Below are 22,058 nucleotides of genomic sequence, written 5' to 3'. Positions count from 1 at the left end.
ATTCAAGCTAACTATTATCAAAAAGAGTGGCTTATTATTGTTACAGAAACAAAGCAGTAGCAATTAGTATATAAATGAAACTCCTTTTGTTACCAGTGATATTCAACACCATACTTTTCATAGGTGCCTACTTAACGACATTATGTATTAACAACTTAATTTTACAAACCCAGTTAAATAGCTTTATTAGTTTATGAAATTATATTTAAACTCATCCAGAGTATCATATTCTAAATCACAATGGTAAGTCATATGATCTAAACAAATGATAAAATTTACACTTTCAAAAGAAAGGAGCCACTTCTACCAGATTTTTTTTGAGAGAGTCCTTTAGAAATATGTAGAAGGAGCAATAGTCAATATGGTATATTGCATGTCCAAAGAAAATTCTGAAAGATAAATAGGATTAAATTTAAGAAGCTGTGAACTGCGATTCTTTTTACAACCAGTCACAAAAGATCACAAAAGGCCAAATAAATGTATGATTCCATTTACATGAATGTCCAGAATAGGCAAATCTATAGAGAGAAAGTAAGGCAGGGGTAGTTGTTGGGAAATTTGAGGGGTGTCTCTAAGGGGTACAGGGTTTCTTTTGGGGATAATAGAAATGCTCTGAAATTGGTTGCATTGATGGTTGCACAAATCTTTGAACTTATTAAAGGCCAATGAATTGCACACATTTTAAATGAGTGAATTGTTTAGTGTGTTAATAAAGTTTTTAAATAAAGTTGTTAAACGTTTCAATAAAGTTGTTAAAGCATGTTAAAAAAAAGAAGCTGTGAACTGGAAAAAGATAATTCACAATGGTATTCAAAAAACAAATAAAACTCAAGATTGGTTTACACATTAAAAAAATAATGTGTTGTACCTGATGCATTTTATGAGTTCAACAATTTATAAACATACAATGGCTCCTCTCATTAAAAAAACAAAAACTTGAATTCCTATGCTTTTCTTTCTAGGAAATTAGTTTTATCCAACATGAAATAACATAAAATGAAGGAACTGTCATTTACTTGATGATGGAGGCAGGCAGGACCAGAACCCAGAATTTTCAACTCTCAGTCTGGTTACTTTTTCAATATACTACCCAAAGAACTGAAATGACTTGAAACACCTGTTTAGAAAATAGTCACCAAATAAAACCTAGCCCATTCAAATAGATCAACTGCAAGGCACAAGAATGACAAAATATAAAATCAAGAAATACACATTATGTACATGTATGTGTAACTGGGTCACCATGCTGTACTTTAGGAAAAAAACTGTATTGGGGAAATAAATAAATAAATAAAAAGCTAATTCCCCCCCAAAAAAGAAATACACATTATAATTGTCTAAGATATGGAACATAAACACTTATCTTAAACTATGTGTACATATATGAGTTCATCACATAATTTGAGAACACAAGCAAAGATGGGAGTTGTGAAGTAAATTTCATAGCTAGTTCCTTCCTTTCCCTTCAAAAGTTATTTTTTGAGTTAAAATGATTTCAAATATGCAGATAATTCTCCAACTCACAATATTTCTACCAGCATATATTAATGATATTAACAAAATTCAATCCTCTTTTACTTAACCAGCATAATTCCTCATTTTCCCCCAAGATAAGTGGGCAGATGATCATTACCAAGGTGGTATATATTAAATGGAATAAATAGTACAATAGTGTAAATAGTACAGTTCTTTCATAATTATAATTTAAAAGAAATCTTTATTAGTCAATAGTTGAAAATATTAAAATGAAATCTTAAAATATAAATTATAACATGACTCATAATTCACTATTTTTTTCTATTTACAGCCACACTTGTGGCATATGGAAATTCCTGGGCTAGGAGTGAAATTGGAGCTGCAGCTGCTGGCCTACACCACAGCCACAGCAACGTGGGATCCATGCTCCATCTGTGAGCTATGTCTCAGCTTGCAGCAATGCTAGATCCTTAACCCACTGATCGAGGCCAGGGATCAAACCCACATCCTCATGAACACCATGTCAGGTTCTTAACCCACTGAGCCACAACGTGAACACCAAAATTTTCAACATTTCTGAGCAAAGTCACAAGTTTTATTGACATAATTAAAATTAAACAATCTTTTGTATACTTCTGGAAACTATTTTGAATATTAGTAGTAGCTGAGTGGAAAAAAAAAAAAAAACTCTAAAAGAGAAGCTCTGTAGGGGAAGCCAGTTAAGTATCAATCAGAATATTAACAAATATTTAGCAGTGAAATATTTTAGCAGTGAAAATATGATGATGAACAAGCTAAATCTGGTGCCTGATGTTAAGAGCTTAGAGTGTGAAAGAAAAGGCAAATGAATAACAAAGTGCTATCTATGATGGGGAAAATAGAGGGCACTCTAGAAATACAAAGCGAGAACTCCTAACTTAATAAAGGGAGAAGATGGCAAGGAAAGCTTCCATAAGAAAATGGCTGAAGGCTTGAGGATAAGAATGTTTACGCCATGGGGAAACAAAGGTACAAAAAATTAGGGAGAGGAAATAGCATGTGTAATTCAAAGGCTTATTTAGGACCAAGATTGAGAGACACTGGCTGAAGAGTAGAACCTGGCGGGTGGGAAGGATGGGAGTGGGGAGAGGTGATGAGTCAAAATATTGGAGAAGTCAACAAGGACCAACTCAGGACTCTAGGCCTTATTAGAAACTAGGTCATTAACCTGGGTCAATAGGGAGTCATTAAGGGTTTTAGTTAGTGACTAATGTTGATCAAATTTGCATTGTAGAAAGATGGCTTTGGTTTGGTTACCCAAACAAGAGCAAATTGTGGGGGAAGAAGGGATGGGAAAAGCAAGAGAGACTAAAGAGAGACTTGTGATAACCCAGATGAAATGATCATGGTCCTCACAGAGTACTGAGAGGAAATGAAAAGATGAATCCAATGGTGACTAAGTGGATGTGATGTAGAGAACAAAAGAGTTGAGGACTTCCAGGTTTCTATTCTGAGTAACCAGATGATACTGGGACCATTTCACTGAGTGAATGAGGACAGAAGGATTAGCTCTGCTGGGAAAGATAAGAAGGAGTTTTCAAGAAGAGTATATTTGAGTTGCTTACACAATGAATAAGTCAAATTGTTCAATAGACCATTGGACAATAAATAGCCTACATTTTCCCATTTCCTTTTCCTCTTCATTAAATCTCTTTAACCTTATAAAGACCACCATAAATTCCTGATTTTCTTCATGCTGCTAAAAGCAACTTTTGGTGTGACACATTTATTACTGATGGCAAAAGAGTCACTGCTTTTTCTAGATAAACTTCATGAGTAAGTGATGGGATGGGAGTGGGGGAGAAGGATGTGATGGGGTTCAGGACACACAACCTCCCAAAGTGGAACCTTGGCATACTGAATATTTTAAGTTGAAGGAGTTTGAGAAAACAGCAGAGGGGAGGTCAGAGGTCAGAGGTCAGAGGGAGGACCTTCCTGGTTCTGTATTCTAAGTTTAAATAGTCAATATGCCAGGGTTCTTGGGTCATGTAAAACTTATACGAAATAAATTTGAGTGTTTTTCTCGTTAATCTCTGTCAGTTTCCTTTCCAGCTAGAAAGACTAAGAGGGTTGAAGAAAAGATTTTCCTCCCCTAAAGGTGCTTGGGAGCTGATTTTAAAAAAAAGAAAAAAAGCTTACTTTAATGGAGAACACTATGGTTCGTAAATGATATCTCAAGAAAGCTATTTTAAAATAAGTAATAATTTAATACTTTTAGCTAAATATTTGCTCTTTAACTTTCTATATATCTTTCAGAGTAGAATATCTTCATTCTTAAAATGGCTTTCATGATTTTAACAATCAGCTGATGATAAGTTCAATTTCCAATTTCCATGTCAAAGAAACCGTATGACAATATTTTATGGTTTTAAAAAGTAAATGGCAACACTGAAATATTTATAGGAATACCTTATCTACTGAGAATTCAAATAATAATTTTAAAAATACATTCAACCAAGAGAAAGGAAAACAAAAAACATTAATTTTTTTAAATTTGATTTTTTTTCTTTTTATGGCCACACCTGCAGCGTAAGAAAGTTCTTGGGCTAGGGGTTGTTGAATCAGAGCTGCAATTGCTGGTTTACACCACAGCCACAGGAACATCAGATCCAATCTGCATCTGTGACCTATGCCACAGCTTTGTGGCAATGCCAGATCCTTAACCCACTGAGTGAGGCAAAGGGATTGAACCCTCATCTTCATGGACACTATGTTGGGTTCTTAACCTGGTGAGCCACGGGAGAATACCAAAACATTTATTTTTGATTCAGTGACTTTAATGTTTATAATTAAAAAGAATTTTAATACTAGCTAAAGTTTATAGTTGGACATTTTATTAGAGGTTTCTTAATTTTATCAAAATGGGTACTTCAGGAGCTCCTGCTGTGGAACAATGGGCTCGGCAGTGTCTTGGGAGTGCTAGGACACAGGTGTGATAACTGGCCCGGTACACTGAGTTAAGGACCACCACTGCTGCAGCTGTGGGCTTAGGTCACGACTAAGGCTTAGATCTGATCACTGGTCTGGGAATTCCACATGCTGCAGGACAGCCAAAAAAAATCAATAAAATGAAAGAAAATAGGTACTTTAAATTTTTACTTTAAAAATTTATGAAATACTTAAAAGTAGAGAGTAGAACAATCAATATCATAATGCTTCATCTACATTTGGCAATTCCTAAGATTTTGCTATATTGGCTTTTTATACCCCCTTTTATTTTTCTTTGCTCTTCAGGAAAATTAAAATTAATATAAACATTTAAACTTATAATAAGAATTAAAACTGCCCAGGAGTTCCCGTCTCGGCAGGTTAAGAACCCGACTAGTATCCACGAGGATGCGGGTTCAATCCCTGGCCTTGCTCAGTGGGTTAAAGATCCATTGCTGCCACAAGCTGTGGCATAGGTCATAGATGTGGCTCTGATCTGGTGTTGCTGTGGCTGTGGCATAGGCCAGCAGCTGCTGCTCTGATTAGACCCCTAACCTGGGAACGTCCATATGCCACAGATGCGGCCTTAAAAAGGGGGGAAAAAAGTTTCTCAGTATCTCTGTTCAAAAGAATGATAGAAACAGACAATGATGAAAGTATTAATTACTTATTAATAAAATAATTACCTATTAAATATCAGCATATAAGAAGTTTTAAAAACTTTTTAAAATAAAGAGAAGAAATTAATAAAAGATCTTACACCTTAAAAAAAAAAAAACCCTGTAACATAATTGAAAGGCTAAAATTGTAAGTGAGTAATGTTAAAAAGCTCCTTTCATTCTTTTTTTTAATCTTTTTAGGGCTGCACCTGGGGCATAAGAAGTTCCTAGGCTAGGGGTAGAATCGGGACTGCTGATGCTGGCCTATGCCATAGCCACAGCAATGCTGGATTCGAGCACATCTATTACCTATGCCACAGCCTGTGGCAATGCTGGATTCTTAACCCACTGAGCTAGGCCCCCATCCTCATGGATACCAGTCAGGTTCTTAACCGGCTCAGTTACAATGGGAACTCCTGGAATCACTAATTTTATTTTTATCATTAGCTTTTTAAAGAAAAGGAGTTTGGTGAATTTCTGGCTAAAAAAAGGAAAAAAAAATGGATGCCATAAAATTTATTTGATGAAATCACAACACAACAGCAAAAAAAAAAAAAAAAAGAAAGAAAGAAAGAAAAAAGGGAAAGAAGTTTCTAAGTATTACTATTGTGTTTTCAGATTGAAATAATCCTGGTTAATTGTAAAAAGTTTTTAGAATTCCTGCTAATTGGATTAAATTTGTGTGCTGTTTTTGTATTGGGAATATTTTAAGCCCAAGCATGTCATCTAGGTGAGGAAAAAGGTGAAAGACAATTTAAGAACAAGTAAGCAATTTTTAAAAAGTCAATGCAACAGATTTTTAAACATGCCCAATATTCAAACTGTATTTTAAATAGGATCCAGCTATTTCTATCTTTAAATTTATCAAGATTTTTTCCTAACATTAGCAGCTCTCTTGCCTACCTCAGAATCTAAATTGTATGTAGCCCTTCACTATTTTCCCTCCTAATGTTACAAACAGCAAAGCATAACAAATACTGAAGAAGAGCTATAAAAATGCAAGAACTTATAGTAATGGTGGTGGAGTGAAGAAGTCTTGAGAACCCTCTGAAGATAACAATTATTCAGTCTGAATAAAGTACTAAAAATATTTATAGGCACTGGAAACCATCTAAAAGGAACCATAAGCCAGAAGCACATTGCTCTTGAACAACAGCAACTAAAAAGTGTTCAACTTGTGAGATAAGGGCTTCCCATGCTGACAGTGAAGATGAACAAGAGGAAAAGAGTAGCTATAGGGTGGAGATGAAAGACAGCAGAGTTTTAAGAGGAAACTGAAGGGGGAAATCTGGAAGTGAATGAACTGCAGAAGGGTTGGGACACAAAATCTGAGAATAAACTCTATCCAAATAAATATACCTGGCTGACTGCATCACAAGACTTGAAGGAGCCTGGCAAAAAAGTAGGCAGACACCAAAGAAGAATCTACTCTTGAAAGAGAGTATAATGGATGAGTTCTGCTTTTCTTAAACTGAGTTTATTTCCCAACTCTACACAGCTCAGACAGCAGAAAACTGAAGGATTACTAGCTTAAGGTGCCAGGGGATAGAGCCTGAGGCTGGCAGAATGGCTGGAACTTAAGAGGGAATCTCTAGCTGTAAGAAAACCACAAGGACTGGGCCCCCCAAATCTGAACTCTATCTCTGCCGAGTCTGACTGTCAAGTCATACAGGTGTAGGGAAGATATAGGAGGCAAGCTAAAAAGTCAACATAAGGAAGTCCTAAAAAATAAACAGATATCAGCTGCTGCACAACACAGAAGAGACAAATTTGCAGTTGAGTCCAAAAAAGTTAACTGCCTATGAGAGTAAAACCCAACAAACCAAAAGAAAACAAAAACAGTCTCCCCAAAAGAACCCCCCAAATCCTCAACAGAATCCAGCATTGTTAACTAGCAAAACCAAAAACAAAACAGGAAAATGTGACCCATATTCAAGGAAAAGATGGATTTAATAGAAACTGATTCCAAGTGGCCCAGATACTAGATTTAGGAAAGACTTCAAAGTAGGCTTTGTGATCATATTCAAAGAATTAAAGGAAAACATGGTCTTACTGAGTGGATAGACAGGGAATCTTTAGAAATAATAAAACCAAATCCAAATGGAAACTCTAGAGTGAGTATAATAACTAACAATTCTATTGACATATTAATAGAAATTACCAATCTGTATAACAAAGAAAAAAAAAGATTTAAGAAAAATGAATAGTCTCAGAGATTTGTGGGACAACATAAAATAGTTCTATTTCCATATAACTGAAGTTCCAGTAAGAGAGGAAATGAGAGGAAAATGGCAGGAAACACAATAATGTAAAAGCAAGTTAAAACATGAAAGGTGAAGAGTTCCCTTTGTGGCTCAGCAGTAATGAACATTACTAGTATCCATGAAGTTGTGGGTTTGACCCCTGGCTCTGCTCAGTGGGTTAAGGATCTAGTGTTGCCCTAAGCTGTGATATAGAGGTTGCAGACACAATGTGGATCTCACATTGCTGTGACTGTGGTGTATGCCAGCAGATGCAGCTCTGATTGGACCCCTAGTCTGGGAACTTCCACATGCCATGGGTGCAGGCACTAAAAAAAAATTTAAAAAAAAAACCAAAAACCTGAAAGGTGAAAGGAGTTTGTTATTTTAAATAGGAAATTAACCCTAAAAATGTTAGGATAATCTCATCTATGATATAAAATACCTTTCAAAACCATCTCTCTGTTTTTATCAGAGAGAAAAATCACCAAAACTGTATCTTTCTTGGCAGTTCAGTTGATTTAAAATTTTAAAATTGGAGTAATACAATAGTTAGCTATTTTTTTATAATGGCTCCTGAGTTACACTATTCTACGTTTAACTTCAGACATTCAACATCTGTGGTCAGATACAATACCATTTAGCTTACAGCTCTGAGCCCATGGTTTCTGGAAAAGAATTTCTAAATTTAGAAAGCTAGTTCAAAGGAATGGAAGCTAGACAGACCTCTGCTAGGTTTATTTTTAATGATTCTCAGAGAGAAGTTGTTTGCTAATCCTCTTATTGGTGGTAGTAAGACATCAGCTCATAGGCAGTATAAAGAAATGGTCTGAAGCATACAAACAGCAATTACATCAAATGCAGAACATGAAAAAAAGTACATAAAAAATTGTCTAGAATAGATGATGCTTGATACTGTCCAACTCCCAAACTGGAAAAGCAGCAAACCAAAGCCATTAACAAAGGCATACAAGATACTAGTTGTGGTGGTCTATAGAGTGTACTTCTTTACCAAGAGCTTCTGGTACACTATATGAAGTCCACTAATGTGTGTTTAAGGCGAATGATGTAGTGCAATCCATATTTGCCCTTTCTGATTTGTTTTACATAGCACTAAAAATCAAAAACAAACAAACAAAAAACTACTCTGGGAGAAAAAATATCTCCTATTTTTAACATTTCTCATTTCTTGATCCTTCCTTTTTCCATTCATTGCACCTTTCAGTTCTAAGTTCTTATCTGTAATCCTTTCCCACAATTCCTGTACTTAAGCATTTAGGACCAAAATTTTTTTAATATTTATGATATTAAGGGGAAAAGTTAAGGACTATTTTTCAAGTCAGTTAGTACATAGACTAGGCACATTAGAAAATTTAATGTTAAATTTTAACATACTATAGTAAGTGTCTAAACCATGTCAGTATTCGTTAAAGTCTTTAGTGTTTTTATTTTCTAAAGTAAAGCTTGTAATCGAGGTAAACACCACAATGTTACAATGAATTAACATCAATTACAAAACTTACTATTCCATTGGCTCTTAATTTAGTCTTATCTAAAAACACAGGATTGTTGTGATGTGTTAAAATTAAACCTCAACATGTTTTCTCTCACTTTCCTACTCTTGTACTTTTCAATAGCAATGAAACCTAAGAAAGGTACAGAGGTTTTAAGTGTAAAAATTTTCTACTATCTTTTAAGAGAAAGCTTACATGATAACCCCAACCTCAGTTATGTACATTTAGTCTCTATAAAATGATTATTATTAATTTTATCTCTGCTTATAATCTATGTATTTGAAAAATACTACAATTCTTGGCTTTTCACTAGATTTTTGTTGGACCAAAATCAAAATTAATTAATTAATTAATTTATTTATTTATTTATATTTTTGCTTTTTAGGGCCGCTTCCCGTGGCATATGGAGGTTCCCAGGCTAGGGGTCCAATCGGAGCTGTGGCTGCTGGCCTACGCCAGAGCCACAGCAACTCAGGATCCGAGCCTCGTCTTCAACCTACACCACAGCTCACAGCAACGCCGGATCCTTAACCCACTGAGCAAGGCCAGGGATCGAACCCACAATCTCATGGTTCCTAGTTGGATTTGTTAACCACAATGAGAACTTCAAAAAAAAAAAAAAAAAAAACTTTTATAGGTTTAAGAAAGCTAATATATTATACACTGGAGAATCAGAAAACAAAAATGAACATAACTTTTATAGTACACCAAAAGCCAACTGTAATGGGTTGAACTGGGTTCCACTCAAAGTCTTAATCCGTGGAGTTCCCGTCGTGGCGCAGTGGTTAACGAATCCGACTAGGAACCATGACTTTGCGGGTTCGGTCCCTGCCCTTGCTCAGTGGGTTAACGATCCGGCGTTGCCGTGAGCTGTGGTGTAGGTTGCAGACGCGGCTCGGATCCCGCGTTGCTGTGGCTCTGGTGTAGGCCGGTGGCTACAGCTCTGATTCAACCCCTAGCCTGGGAACCTCCATATGCCGCGGGAGCGGCCCAAGAAATGGCAAAAAGACAAAAAAAAAAAAAAAAAAGTCTTAATCCGTGGTACCTATGAACATGATCTTATTTGAAAACTGGGTCTTTGAAGATATATTCAAGTTGAGATGAGGTCAGACTGGATTAGGCTAGGCCTTACATCCATCAACTTGGTATTTTATGAGAAAGGAAAGAGAGATTTGGATGCAGAGGTAACAGAGAAGAATGTGAAAATGTGAAGAAAGTGATGTGAAGATGGAAACAAAGGCTGACGTGAAGGCAAAGATCAAAGTGAAGGTATCTATATACCAAGAATTTCTGTGATACACCAGAAGCTAAGAAAAGGCAGGAAGGATTCTTCCCTGTGTTGCCTTGCCCACATCCTAATTTCAGACTTATCTCTGGAACTGTGAAAGAATAAATTTCTGCTGCTGTTTTCAAGGGACTCAGTCTGTGGTGCTTTGTTCTAGGAGACCTAGGATATTAATATAACTAATGCACAAATAACAATACATATTTAAACCTGGTTTCTTTAATTGAAGGAGACTTATGTTTCTCTAAGGTTATATAGACTGGAAAGGGAATAAGTAATTCTTTCGGGAAGTGACTAGTTCATAATCATCCTGGATGATTTTTTTCTAACATTTGTCTGGGTATACCTTAAGGGGATAAAATACCTAAACTCAAAGAAAAGTTTACATTTTTGTTGAACTAACAATGGTACTGATTTGCTAACTATCAAAATAATAGTCAACATATTTATTTAGCCCCAAAAAACTTGATATATTTAACAAAGCAAATTAAACTTTACACAGAAAATCACATTACTGGAACAATGAGGTTTTCAAAAGAATACAAAGGAAGTTTTTTTTTGTTTGTTTGTACTTCATAAAAATGAACTTTAATGTGAAAAAAGTAATCAAAAGTTCCAAAGACTTGACTTCTACCTTGCTGGGAGGAAAAAAAGAGTAGTTTTCCCCCAGTTTCAGTAGCATTAAATTCTTATACTTTTATTTTATTTATTTATTTATTTATTTGTCTTTTTTGCTACTTCTTTGGGCCGCTCCCACAGCGTATGGAGGTTCCCAGGCTAGGGGTCCAATCGGAGCTGTAGCCCCCCGGCCTACACCACAGCCACGGCAACGTGGGATCCGAGCCGCGTCTGCAACCTACACCACAGCTCACAGCAACGCCGGATCATTAACCCACTGAGGAAGGGCAGGGACCGAACCCGCAAAGTCATGGTTCCTAGTCGGATTCGTTAACCACTGCGCCACGAAAGGAATGCCTCTTATACTTTTAATAATTAACTCGTTTTCTGATTTCGTAAAGTTTAAGGCATTCTGAGTTTCCAAAGTATATGTAATTATATAATATGTACAGTTAAACTATTCCTCAAATATAAGGCATGTATAGAAATTCTAAGGAAAACTTACTATATTTTTGCTATCCATTTTTTGAATTCTTTTTTGGGGGGGGGGCCCTTTTTAGGGCCTCATCCACATAGCATATGGAAGTTCCCAGGCTAGGAGTCCATTGGAGCTGTAGCTGCCAGCTTCCACCACACCCACAGCAACGCAGGATCTGAGTCACGTCTGTGACCTACACCTCATCTCACAGCAATGCCTGATCCTTAACCCACTGAGCGAGTCCAGGGATTGAATTTGTGTCCTCATGGATACTAGTCAGGCTCATTAACCACTGAGCCATGACGGGAACTCCAATTTTGCTATCCATTTTTAAACAAGCATTTATTAAATGTCTAAGTGCCAAACACTACTAGGCATGAGAATTCAAAGATACATGGGACTCAGTCTAATGACAAGGTAGCATGTAGAAATGCAACAGGGTTCTATAAAGAGGCATGAGAAGAATAGAAGAGCTTAGTCAAAGGATTAGCCTAGGGAACCAAGGAAAACTTGACAGAGAACATTTGAACAAACTATTTGCCAAGTAGGAATTTCTCAGATGAAAGGGGAAGGTAGAAGAGAAATTCCAGGGAAACAGAAAAAACAAAACAAAAAGATAAAGAATTCTGAACATATCTGACATATCTAGGGCTACTAAGAAATTTTTTATGCCTAAAGCACAGTTAAGTAACATCAAATATTGAGAGACAAGGCTGGAGAGATGCTAAAGAATTCAGACTTTGTGTCCCAGTTCATAGGAAACCAACTGTACTTTTCAAACTGGGAGCTCCATGAGATACAAAGACTATAGAGGAAACTGCTACAGTAATTTAAGCAAGATATGCTAAGGGTCTGGACAAAGGCAATGTCAGGAGAATCAGAGAAAAAACTGGATTCCAGAATCATTTTCTGGAGTCAAATCATGATGCTCTGCTAGTAAGAGAGAGAGAGAGAAGAATCAAAGATAGGTTGGAGGCTTCTGGCGAAGGGATTTGAGCTGATCAACAAAGAAATGGAACACAGGGGGGAAAAAAGTACACATTTGGGCACGCAGGAGAAAGGGGGATGGTAGTGAAGGATAAAGGAGTAAAATGCTAGTTTAAGAAAGCTGCAAGACAAGAAGAAAAGTCTCTAGTAATGATAATACTCAGTATTTACATTCTCTACTGTATATGAAGTACTTTTACATACATTCTCTTGGTTGACAGAATAACCAAGTGTGATAAGCATTTCCTAGAAAAGAAAACCAGAGCTCAAAAGCTGAAGTGACTTCTAGGCCACTCAGCAAGTAGACTACCAGGCTGGAATCAAAGAAGAAACTTGAGACTCCTAGCTAGTCAAGTGAACTTTCAAAAGCTGCTCCACACCAGAGATAAATTATGGTGTCACTGATGTCTTAGCATTTTGCTCTTTCCCATTGCCCTGATTTTATTTAATCACAATTGAGTCCAAAATCACTAATTTCACATTGGCACCTGAAGTAATGGCAATACCCAGAGGAAGACAAAATTTAGTGAGAATCATGTTGTTGGAAAAGATCCTAGACTCTTAAGAATTAGAAGGCCTTTTGGTTCATCTGATGGATGAATTCTCTGATAGTTTCCTAAAGTAACCTTCAGAAATATATTATCTTTTTAAAGGATTCCATGGTCTAATTAATTTGGAAATTAAACTGCTTTAGTGCACAATTCCATAAAGCCTTTAATATTCTAATGTACACTGAAAACTTATTGAAGTATAATTAAGGACACAGTGTTTCTCAAATATATTTGACCACTGAATTTTCCCCAAAACTTTTAATTAGAGTATCTCATGGGACTAGCATTCCATAGAATATACTTTGAAAATACTGCTCAATGAAACTACTTAAGCAACATACCAACACAAATTAAATACAATAAACACTAATAGTACATTAGTGCCAAGGGAATGAAAAATACAAAGAAATACTGCTAATTTTGCAATGAAATTTAGGCAGTAATATTAACTAGGAATACACATGCTTACCAGTGGAAATCTTTTAAATTTATGTTTGATACACTATAAAATAAAATTTCTAAAACTGTAACTTACAATTTAAAGAAATTTAATTGTTTATACTTGAGGTAGTAAATAATTTTTCTTATATTATTGAAATGGTTAGGTTTTACAGCCTTCTGAACCTCATCAAAGCTATCTGTTCTTCCTTATTAGTTAATGGGTATTTCAAGGTATCATATGGTCTTTAATTCTTCAGAATTTCATTCCAGTTTCAGATTTAAAATCCCATTATACCATTATGAAGGAGTCTATATAATAAACTTTTTTTTTTTTTTTTGCTTTTTAGGGCTGCATTCACAGCATATGGAGGTTCCTAGGCTAGGGGTTGAATTGGAGCTGTAGCTGCCAGCCTACACCACAGCAACAGCAACTCGGGATCTAAGCTGCACCTGTGACCTACACCACAGCTCACAGAAACACCAGACCCCCAACACACTGAGCATGGCCTGCATCCTCATGGATACTAGTCAGATTTGCTTCCGTTGTGTCACAATGGGAACTTCTATATAATGAACTTGTTTGCAAATGTCCCCTTCTGAGATTATGGTCTGTCATAATGAATTCTTTATAAAGAATGATTTTACACACAAATGCTTCCTCTTGATTATTCTCTTAAAATAATTATCCTATATTACCAAAGACCATAAATGGTATTCTGATTGCAGCCTAGAACAGAGAGCTAAGAGCTCTGCAATTCTGCCTGGTGAGTAACTTCCTTAGTCTTCCTAATTCAAACACTCCTACTTGAAAACCTAACAGAACTGCAAATTATTACAACGTAGAGAAACCTGGGAAAATGGAAGGAAAATATAAGGATGAGAGTTTCTCCAATTTACTAAATTCAGAGGTTTTCTATTCATTCACTGATTCATTATAGAGTCCATTTCACCAATGTACTCTTGCAACCTATAAATCTGATTTCTAGTAATAATTTCCATAACAAACTCATGGTATTAAAGTTTTTAGGAGTTCCCGTCATGGCGCAGTGGTTAACGAATCCGACTAGGAACCATGAGGTTGCGGGTTCGGTCCCTGCCCTTGCTCAGTGGGTTAACGATCCGGCGTTGCCGTGAGCTGTGGTGTAAGGTTGCAGACGAGGCTTGGATCCTGCGTTGCTGTGGCTCTGGCGTAGGCCGGTGGCTACAGCTCCGATTCAACCCCTAGCCTGGGAACCTCCATATGCCGCGGGAGCGGCCCAAGAAACAGCAACAACAACAACAACAAAAAAGACAAAAGACAAAAAAAAAAGTTTTTAATAAAAATTCTTTTAAAAGCTAAAGAAATAATAGTGTTAATGCATATCTTATTTTGTCTTTATGGTGCTAGTTCATCAAAGTTAAACAGACTATCTTTATTATGTCACCCATTATTTAACATATTTGAAAAAAATTTGGTGTTTTTTAGGATACGTTATCCATAATGCAAAGTAGACAGCATAAGTATACATAAGATATTTATAAGTAAATCATGTTGAGCTACACTATTGAACTATAATTTATAAAGACGAAGGTTCTTTTTTCCCTTAATTTCACTGCATAATAGGAAAAGGGGAAAAAAGCAAAACTCTTTCTTTTTGGTAAGTACTTTTAACTTTTTTTTTTTTTGGTCTTTTTTCTATTTCTTGGGCCGCTCCCGTGGCATATGGAGGTTCCCAGGCTAGGGGTTGAATCGGAGCTGTAGCCACCGGCCTACGCCAGAACCACAGCAATGCAGGATCCGAGTCGCGTCTGCAACCTACACCACAGCTCATGGCAATGCCGGATCGTCAACCCACTGAGCAAGGGCAGGGACCGAACCCGCAACCTCATGGTTCCTAGTCGGATTCCTTAACCACTGCGCCACGATGGGAACTCCGCTTTTAACTTTTTAAAATTTAAAAAAAAAATTTTTTTTTTGGCTGCTCCCATGGTATGTGGAAGTTCCCAGGCCAAGGATTAAACACATACCACAACCCTGGACCAAGCCACAGCAGTGACAATGCTGGATCCTTAACCTGCTAGGCCACCAAGGAATTCTTGGTTAGTTCTTTTTTTTTTTTTTTTTTGGTCTTTTTAGGGCCACACCCTCGGCATATGTAGGTTCCCCGGCCAGGGGTCCAATTGGAGCTGTAGCCGCAGCCTACGCCAGAGCCACAACAGCGCAGGATCCGAGCCACGCCTGCAACCTATACCACATCTCAACGGCAACACAGGATCCTTAACCCACTGAGCAAGGGCAGGGACCGAACCCGCAACCTCATGGTTCCTAGTCAGATTTGCTCACCACTGCACCATGATGGGAACTCCATGCTTTTTTTTTTAGGGCTGTACCTGTGGCATATGGAAGTTCCCAGGCTAGGGCTCAAATTGGAGCTACAGCTGCTGACATACACCACAGCAACGCAGGATCCAAGGCACGTCTGCGACCTATACCACAGCTCACAGCAACACTGAATCCTTAACCCACTGAGCGAAACCGGGGATCAAACCTGCATTCTTATGGATACTAGTCAGGTTCATTACTGCTAAGCTACAACAGGAACTCCTGGTAAGTGCTTTTTAAATTGAGTACTTTGAACTGTATGCAAATGGGAAATTTCTAAAGTAATAAAAAGCAGTTATGCAAAAAGAAAAAAAAAAAAAAGGAGTTCCCGTCATGGCATAGCAGAAATGAATCCGTCTAGGAACCATGAGGTTGCAAGTTCGATCCCTGGCTTTGCTCAGTGGGTTAAGGATCTGGCATTGCTGTGAGCTGTGGTGTAGGTCACAGACGCGGCTTGGATCCTGCATTGCTGTGGCTGTGGTGTAGGCCGGCAGCTGTAGCTCTGATTTGACCCCTAGCCTGGGAACCTCGATAAGCCATGGGTGTGGCCCTTAAAAAAAAAAAAAAAAGCAGTTATACAGAGACAGTTGCAAACCGGAGCTACAAAAATTAGGTGATTAACCTTTCCCATTACTTTGCCCTTATTCCCCACATGTGGTCCCTCTTCTAAGTCCCTGAATCCGATGAGGTCCCCAAATGGAGACTGAATGCATAAATCCAAGGTTGTTTCCAAACAGTCGACCACATAAACAAAAAGTAAGGACATAAGATAAAAAAAAACTGATGATTACTTTAAAAGTCACTACTAAAACTGGAGAAAATATGCCACTCTTTTGCAGATTCACATTTGCTTGTTAATTAAAAACAGAAAATAGATACAGAAATAGTCATGAGCACTCATATAATAATTCACAAATGAACTGGTAAAAAACTTCATCATATTAAACTATTTTAGTAGCAGTGAGAGTTTTCTTACCTTCAAAAGTTCGAAGTAATGTAGACAGTGGTAAACAGGAGCTAGAAGCAGCCGGGGTAAAACATACTGAACAGCTTCTTTGAAACCTTCGCCTATTGACTAGAAAACAAAGTGATTTAATTTTTAAGTTTACTTTTCAGATATCATATATCTCCATCTAAAAATTACTATACCTGTAAATAAAGTGCCGCTCCAGGCTTTGATAACTGACTAAGGAAATGATCATGAAAACCAGGTCGTAAAATATCTCGAGCATATGATTCATATGGGTCAAATGCCAGTTCCTTAGAAAATAAAGAAGGTAAAACATAAATAATCTTTCTCCAAGGTAAAGTGTTTAAATAACCTCCCATCGTAAACACAGAAAAATTAAATTATGGGCACATCTATGCCTGCACAATTATATATTTAAGGTCTCTAAACAAAATAAATGGCTATTAAGTTTAATAAAAATAAACAATATTCTCAAGTGAGAGGCTAAATCAATTCTTTCTGGCGAGTAATGGGATTGTTATGTTATTACACCTCTCATGAAAGAATTTCAGTAAATTATTATCAATTAACATGGTCATAAGAATGGGGGAACCTTCTGAAAAACAAAGTTTAGCCTGAATAATAATAAAGAACACAGATATCTATAACAAGGTAAAATATAAACACTTAGAATACTGGTGCCGGCCATTCATAGTCTCATGGTTATTTTTTAGTGATAGACTGAATTTCATATTCATCTAAAACTTACTCTTTCCATGAAACAAACAATTTAATGCAAACTGTCAAAAAAAATTTTACCATCATCAATCATTAACAAATTTAATGGTTATGGAGTTCCCGTCATGGCGCAGTGGTTAACGAATCCGACTAGGAACCATGAGGTTGCGGGTTCGGTCCCTGCCCTTGCTCAGTGGGTTAACGATCCGGCGTTGCCGTGAGCTGTGGTGTAGGTTGCAGACGCGGCTCGGATCCCGCATTGCTGTGGCTCTGGCGTAGGCTGGTGGCTACAGCTCCGATTCAACCTCTGGCCTGGGAACCTCCATATGCCGTGGAAGCGGCCCAAGAAATAGCAACAACAACAACAACAACAACAAAAAGACAAAAGACAAAAAAAAAGAAACTAAAACAAATTTAATGGTTATAATCTACTGGTTTTCAAGATTCCTGAGGAAAAAGAGAGTAGGTGTCATGATTTTAACAAGATTTTATCAGGAGGTAGGATCTCTACTCTCTTCCATCCTTTGCCCTATTCCAGGTAATAATTAAAAAACAAAAAAACCTCAAAACTATTATGAAAATGGTGTTTGAGATTCTAGCAAGAGTTCATTTCTACGAAGGGTAATTCTAGAAAGAGGAAGAGGACATCTAGTGGAGGACAGAAGAAGATGGATTTAAAAGTGAATGACGGAATTTATGTTTATTTTTAAATTGTTGTTTCTGATTGCTTTTTTAAGGAAAAACTGAGTAACAGAAACACAAAATCGTAAATCAAAGACTTGAATTCTGTTCTTTGTAAAATGAAATATGGGATATGAAGTTACAAGTCACCCTAATCCCTGAACCATTTCAATTCCTTCAAATGTTTTCTCAACTGAAAATTTCTATAATAATATATCAATGGAAATTGCAGTACATTGTAGATTTTACAGGGATGGATAGTAGGTTTTCAACAACAATAGGAGGGAGTCAGGAATAGAGTGGACTGGAGAAAAAAGGAGTAAAAATGTGATTAGACGCTTATATTTTAAGTCTCTTGAATTCTTAAACTTATCATACAGAGTAGATGTTTGCCTTCCTCCCTTTCCAAACTATTACAGAATTTTTATGACAATTATAAAGGCTACACAGTGTAATGGCTTAAAAGCTTAACTTTATAGAGTCATAGAGAACCAGGTTCCACTTCTGATGGTACTACTTACTAACTTTGTGATCTTTTACAAACTATTTACTCTTAGCCAAGTTTCCTCACTGGAAAATGTGGATAATACCTACTTCAAGGAGTTGTTTTTAGAAAATGAGATATCATATGTAAACTTCTTATAATAGTATATACACATAGTAAACACTGAATAAATGGTATCTAGTATTATCATTCTAAAATAGCTAATTTCAAGACAGAAAAAGTGACAAGTAACTGGGAATCCAAGCTTTCATAGTTTTTATTCTTGAGGATAAATTTGTACAAGGGCAAGCATTCTAAAAACTCATGTATAAGTTAATAGGTGATAGTATGATCTCCTAACTAGTTAAATGCAATACTTATAATATGCATTAAAAATTATCAATAAATCTATCACAATTGTGTATTAACAATTTAAAAATACAGGAGTTCCCGTCGTGGCGCAGTGGTTAGCGAATCCGACTAGGAACCATGAGGTTGTGGGTTCGGTCCCTGCCCTTGCTCAGTGGGTTAACGATCCGGCGTTGCCGTGAGCTGTGGTGTAGGTTGCAGACGCGGCTCGGATACCGAGTTGCTGTGGCTCTGGCGTAGGCCGGTGGCTACAGCTCTGATTCAATCCCTAGCCTGGGAACCTCCATATGCTGCAGGAGCGGCCCAAGAAATAGCAACAACAACAACAACAACAACAACAAAAAGACAAAAAAAAAAAAATTTAAAAATACACACTATTCTAAACATAGCAAAGTACAGAGGACAGCATATCTATATTCACCATCTAGCTCAAAAAAGCTCAACATTTTATAATACTTCAGCTTTTTTAAAAGGAATAAAACAACACAGATATTTAATCCTTCTAGGCTGCCTTTCAGAAGATAATTTCTGCTCCTGCTTATCTCCAGGGGAAATCACTGTTCTGAATTTGATTTTTATAATTTCCAAGTATGTGTTTATATCATAATTATAAATGTATCAAAAGACAAAGCAATGGTCTCAAATTCAACATAAATGTCATAATGTAAACATACACCAACAGTGTATTCTTCTGCAATTTGGTTTTTACAAAGTTATTTAATACCAGCATTTTTAGCAACATGAATGGACCTAGAAATTATCACGCTAAGTGAAGTCAGCCATACAATGAGACACCAATATCAAATGCTTTCACTGACATGTGGAATCTGAAAAAAGAACATACTGAACTTCTTTGCAGAACAGATGATGACTCACAGATATTGAAAAACTTATCTCTGGAGGAGACAATTTGGAGGGTGGGGGGATGTACTTGGGTTATGGGATGGAAATCCTGTGAAACTGGATTGTTATGATCATTATACAACTACAGATGTGATAAATTCTGTTTTTTTTATCACATAAAAAACCAAAAAGTTATTTTAAAGATTTATCCAATTTGATTCATATAGTTCCTTACAGTTTATTTATTTCACTCTATATAATATTCTACTATATATCTTTGTTTAGGCAAAAGATAATTTAGGTTCACAGGCAGTTGTAAGAAGTAACATGGAAAGATTCTGTATGCACACTACCCAATTCCCCCGAGTGGTAACTTCTTGCAATAGTACAATACAGTGCGATATCACAACCCAGCCATTCACCACAAGTATCTCTCTTGTTGCCCTTTTATAGCCTCCCTCCCATCAAGGCCACCTCTTTAACACCCAGCAACCACTAATGTGTTCTGCATCTCAATAGTTTTTCATTTCATGAAAATCATATAAAAGGAATTATACAGTATGCAGCCTTTTGGAATTGCTAGATCATATGGTAATTCCTTAACTTTTTAAGGAACTGTCAAATTGTTTTCTATAGCAATTGTACCATTTTACATTCCCACCAGCAAAGTATGAAGGTAACAATTTCTCCACATCCTCAACACTTGCTATCCCCCCGTTCCTCCCCTTTTTCTAAATTCTAGCCATCTTAGTGAGTGTGAAGTGTTATTTTATAATGGTTTTGATTTGCATTTCACTTATGACTAAAGATTCTAAGCATCTTTTCATGTGCTTTTGGCCATCTGGAGACTTTTTTGGAGAATTTCTATTCAAATTCTTTGCCCATTTTAAAACCGGGGTGTTTGCCTTTTTGTAAGAGTTCTTTATATACACTGAATATATCGGTGTGTATCAGATATTATTGGATAGATGACCACAAGTATTTTCTCCTATTCCATATGCTGTCTTTTTACTTTTATGCCTTTTGAAGCACCAAAGTTTTTAATTTTAAGTCTAAATTAGAATTTTTTCTTTTGTAACTCACGCTATTGGCGTCATATCTAAGAATCCTTTACAAAGCCAAGGTCTATGAGTTTGCTAATTTTAGCTCTTACATAAGGTCTCTGATCCATTTTGAGTTTATGTTTATATGGCATTAGGTAAGGGGTTCTTTCTTTTGTGCTTCTCATAACTTCATGTGTTTTTTTGTGAATATGTTTTAAAGTTTTAATATCTTCTTTTATGATTTACACTATGTGTTCTTTTTTTCTGTTTTTTAAGAAAACCTTCTTACTTCAAGTGATACATATGTTCTTCTGTATTTTCTTCTGAATTTCTAAAGTTTTGCTTTTCATTTTTAGATTTAAGCTATTGAGAAATTTTGTGTATGATGTGAGCTAAGTTTCCATATGGACAACCAATTTTGACCCAGCATCATTTATTAGTTTGTTCTTTCTCTATAGATTAAAATGTAATCTCTGTCACATATCACGTGTGTATGCACATTTTTTTTCAGAGCACTCTATTCTGTTCCACTAATTGTCAATACTATTCTCTTATTTACTCTGGTTTTGTAATACGTCTTAAAATCTAGTAGGACAAGTGCTCTCGACTTGTTATTCCTCAAAATTGTTTTTTTTTTTTCTTTTTCCATTATGGTTTATTAAAGGATATTGAATATAGTTCTCGATGCTATTGGGCCTTGTTGTCTCAAAATTATTATTTTTATCCCTTCACTCTTCCAAGTGAATTTTAGGATCAGCTTGCTATGTACTGGATTTACAGATTATTTGAGGACAGTGGCATCAATACAATACTGAGTCTTTCCATCCATGAAAATGGAATGTATTTCCATTTATCCACATCTTTCTTAGGAATCTAATTATTTTACGATTTTCTTAAATGTTTTGCACATGTTTATTGGGATTATTTCTGAATACCTTTCAGTTTTGTTTCTATAGAGAATGGAGATTTTCTCCTTTAATATTATACATTCAATGGGTTGGAACTGAGCATAGTAATGCTATCAATTGTTATTATTATTATTATTATTGTCTTTTGTCTTTTTAGGGCCGCACCTGCGGCATATGGAGGTTCCCAGACTAGGGGTCAAACTGGGGCTGTAGCTGCCAGCCTATGCCACAGCCACAGCAATGCAGGATCTGAGCTGTCTGCGACCTACACCACAGCTCATGGCAACGCTGGATCTTTAACCCACTGAGCAAGGCCAGGGATCAAACCCACAACCTCATGGTTCCTAGTCAGATTTGTTTCTGCTGCACCATAATGGGAACTCCCCATTATTGCTTTTTGACTCTTCCTGTGGCATGTATAAGTTCCCAGGCCAAGGATCAAATCTGAGTCACAGGAGTAAACCC

General features: G+C 36.5%; 1 protein-coding gene across 5 annotated transcripts in view; it reads right to left on the bottom strand.

The window, feature by feature from the left end:
- The window catches only part of SOS1 (SOS Ras/Rac guanine nucleotide exchange factor 1), a 156,913-nt gene that overhangs the window by 46,346 nt on the left and 88,509 nt on the right, over positions 1-22,058 (bottom strand). For all 5 annotated transcript variants that reach the window (XR_007135150.1, XM_047782234.1, XM_047782232.1 and 2 more), the window contains 2 exons: positions 16,728-16,838; positions 16,555-16,653 (listed from right to left, as the gene is read on the bottom strand). Coding sequence is in view for 4 of the 5 variants with exons in the window: in XM_047782234.1 (XP_047638190.1) it covers positions 16,555-16,653; positions 16,728-16,838 (210 nt within the window). In the remaining variant the exon portion in view is untranslated. The remainder of the gene's footprint in view (positions 1-16,554; positions 16,654-16,727; positions 16,839-22,058) is intronic.

The sequence above is a fragment of the Phacochoerus africanus genome, chromosome 5 (assembly GCF_016906955.1).
Source record: "Phacochoerus africanus isolate WHEZ1 chromosome 5, ROS_Pafr_v1, whole genome shotgun sequence".
NCBI lineage: Eukaryota > Metazoa > Chordata > Mammalia > Artiodactyla > Suidae > Phacochoerus > Phacochoerus africanus.
This window is presented reverse-complemented; position numbering and strand designations above follow the sequence as displayed.